This window comes from Geospiza fortis, unplaced genomic scaffold, assembly GCF_000277835.1.
Source record: "Geospiza fortis unplaced genomic scaffold, GeoFor_1.0 scaffold4, whole genome shotgun sequence".
Taxonomy (NCBI): domain Eukaryota; kingdom Metazoa; phylum Chordata; class Aves; order Passeriformes; family Thraupidae; genus Geospiza; species Geospiza fortis.
The window spans coordinates 309,832-310,623 of NW_005054475.1; the positions used below are offsets into that span (position 1 = coordinate 309,832).

Genomic DNA, 792 nt, shown 5'->3' on the forward strand with positions numbered 1-792 from the left:
GAGAGCCGCCGGAACCCCGACAGGTCCCGCAGCTGGCACCGGGATCGGGGACACGGGGACAGGAGGGCACTGGGGTGGGAATGGTTGGGGACTGGAGGACACTGGGATGGTGTGGCAACGGGACAGGGTGGCACCAGGATGGGGTGACTCCAGCACCAGGTCACACGGGGACTGGAGGACACTGGGATGGTGCAGCTCAAGGATAGGGTGGCACCAGGATGGGGTGGCACATGGGTGGGCACTGGGACAAGCGAAGGTGACACAGGCACCGGAGGGATGGGACAGTGAAGGAATGCAGTGGGACAGAGTGACGGCGGGGTGGGGTGGCACAGGGACAAGGTGACACCAGGATGGCTGGCACAGGGACAAGGCGGGGACAAGACACCAGAGGGACAGGGTGGCACAGGGACAGGTTCACCCAGGGGCTGAGTGGCACCGGGTCTGTATGTCCCAGGGACAAGGTGGCGGGGGGCTGTGGGGTGGCACTCGGGTGGCTTGGCTGCAGGTTGGCATGAAGGTGGGTGGCGCAGGGACACATGGCACGGGGGTAGGCTGGTGTGATGACAAGGGACACGGGGACAGGACTGCATGGGGCTGGGAGCTCCCAGGGATGGGCTGGGGTGGGGAGAGGGTGCCATGGGGATGGGACATGCCGGGGCTAGGGTGACATGAGGATGCAGTGTCCCGGACGGGGTGGTGTGGGGACAGGGTGTCCCGGGGCCAGCACAGCATCACAGCGGGCCACGGTGGTGGCCACGAGGCGCGGTGCCAGCCTGTTGTGGCCTCGGGGAC

At 67.0% G+C, this 792-nt stretch overlaps 1 protein-coding gene across 1 annotated transcript in view; it reads left to right on the top strand.

Annotated features, from left to right (window-relative positions):
* The window catches only part of RAP1GAP (RAP1 GTPase activating protein), a 5,549-nt gene extending 4,998 nt beyond the window's left edge, over window positions 1-551 (top strand). Inside the window, exon 9 of the mRNA XM_031062967.1 lies at window positions 531-551. Coding sequence (XP_030918827.1) covers window positions 531-551 — 21 coding nt within the window. The remainder of the gene's footprint in view (window positions 1-530) is intronic.
* The last annotated feature ends 241 nt before the right edge of the window (window positions 552-792 follow it).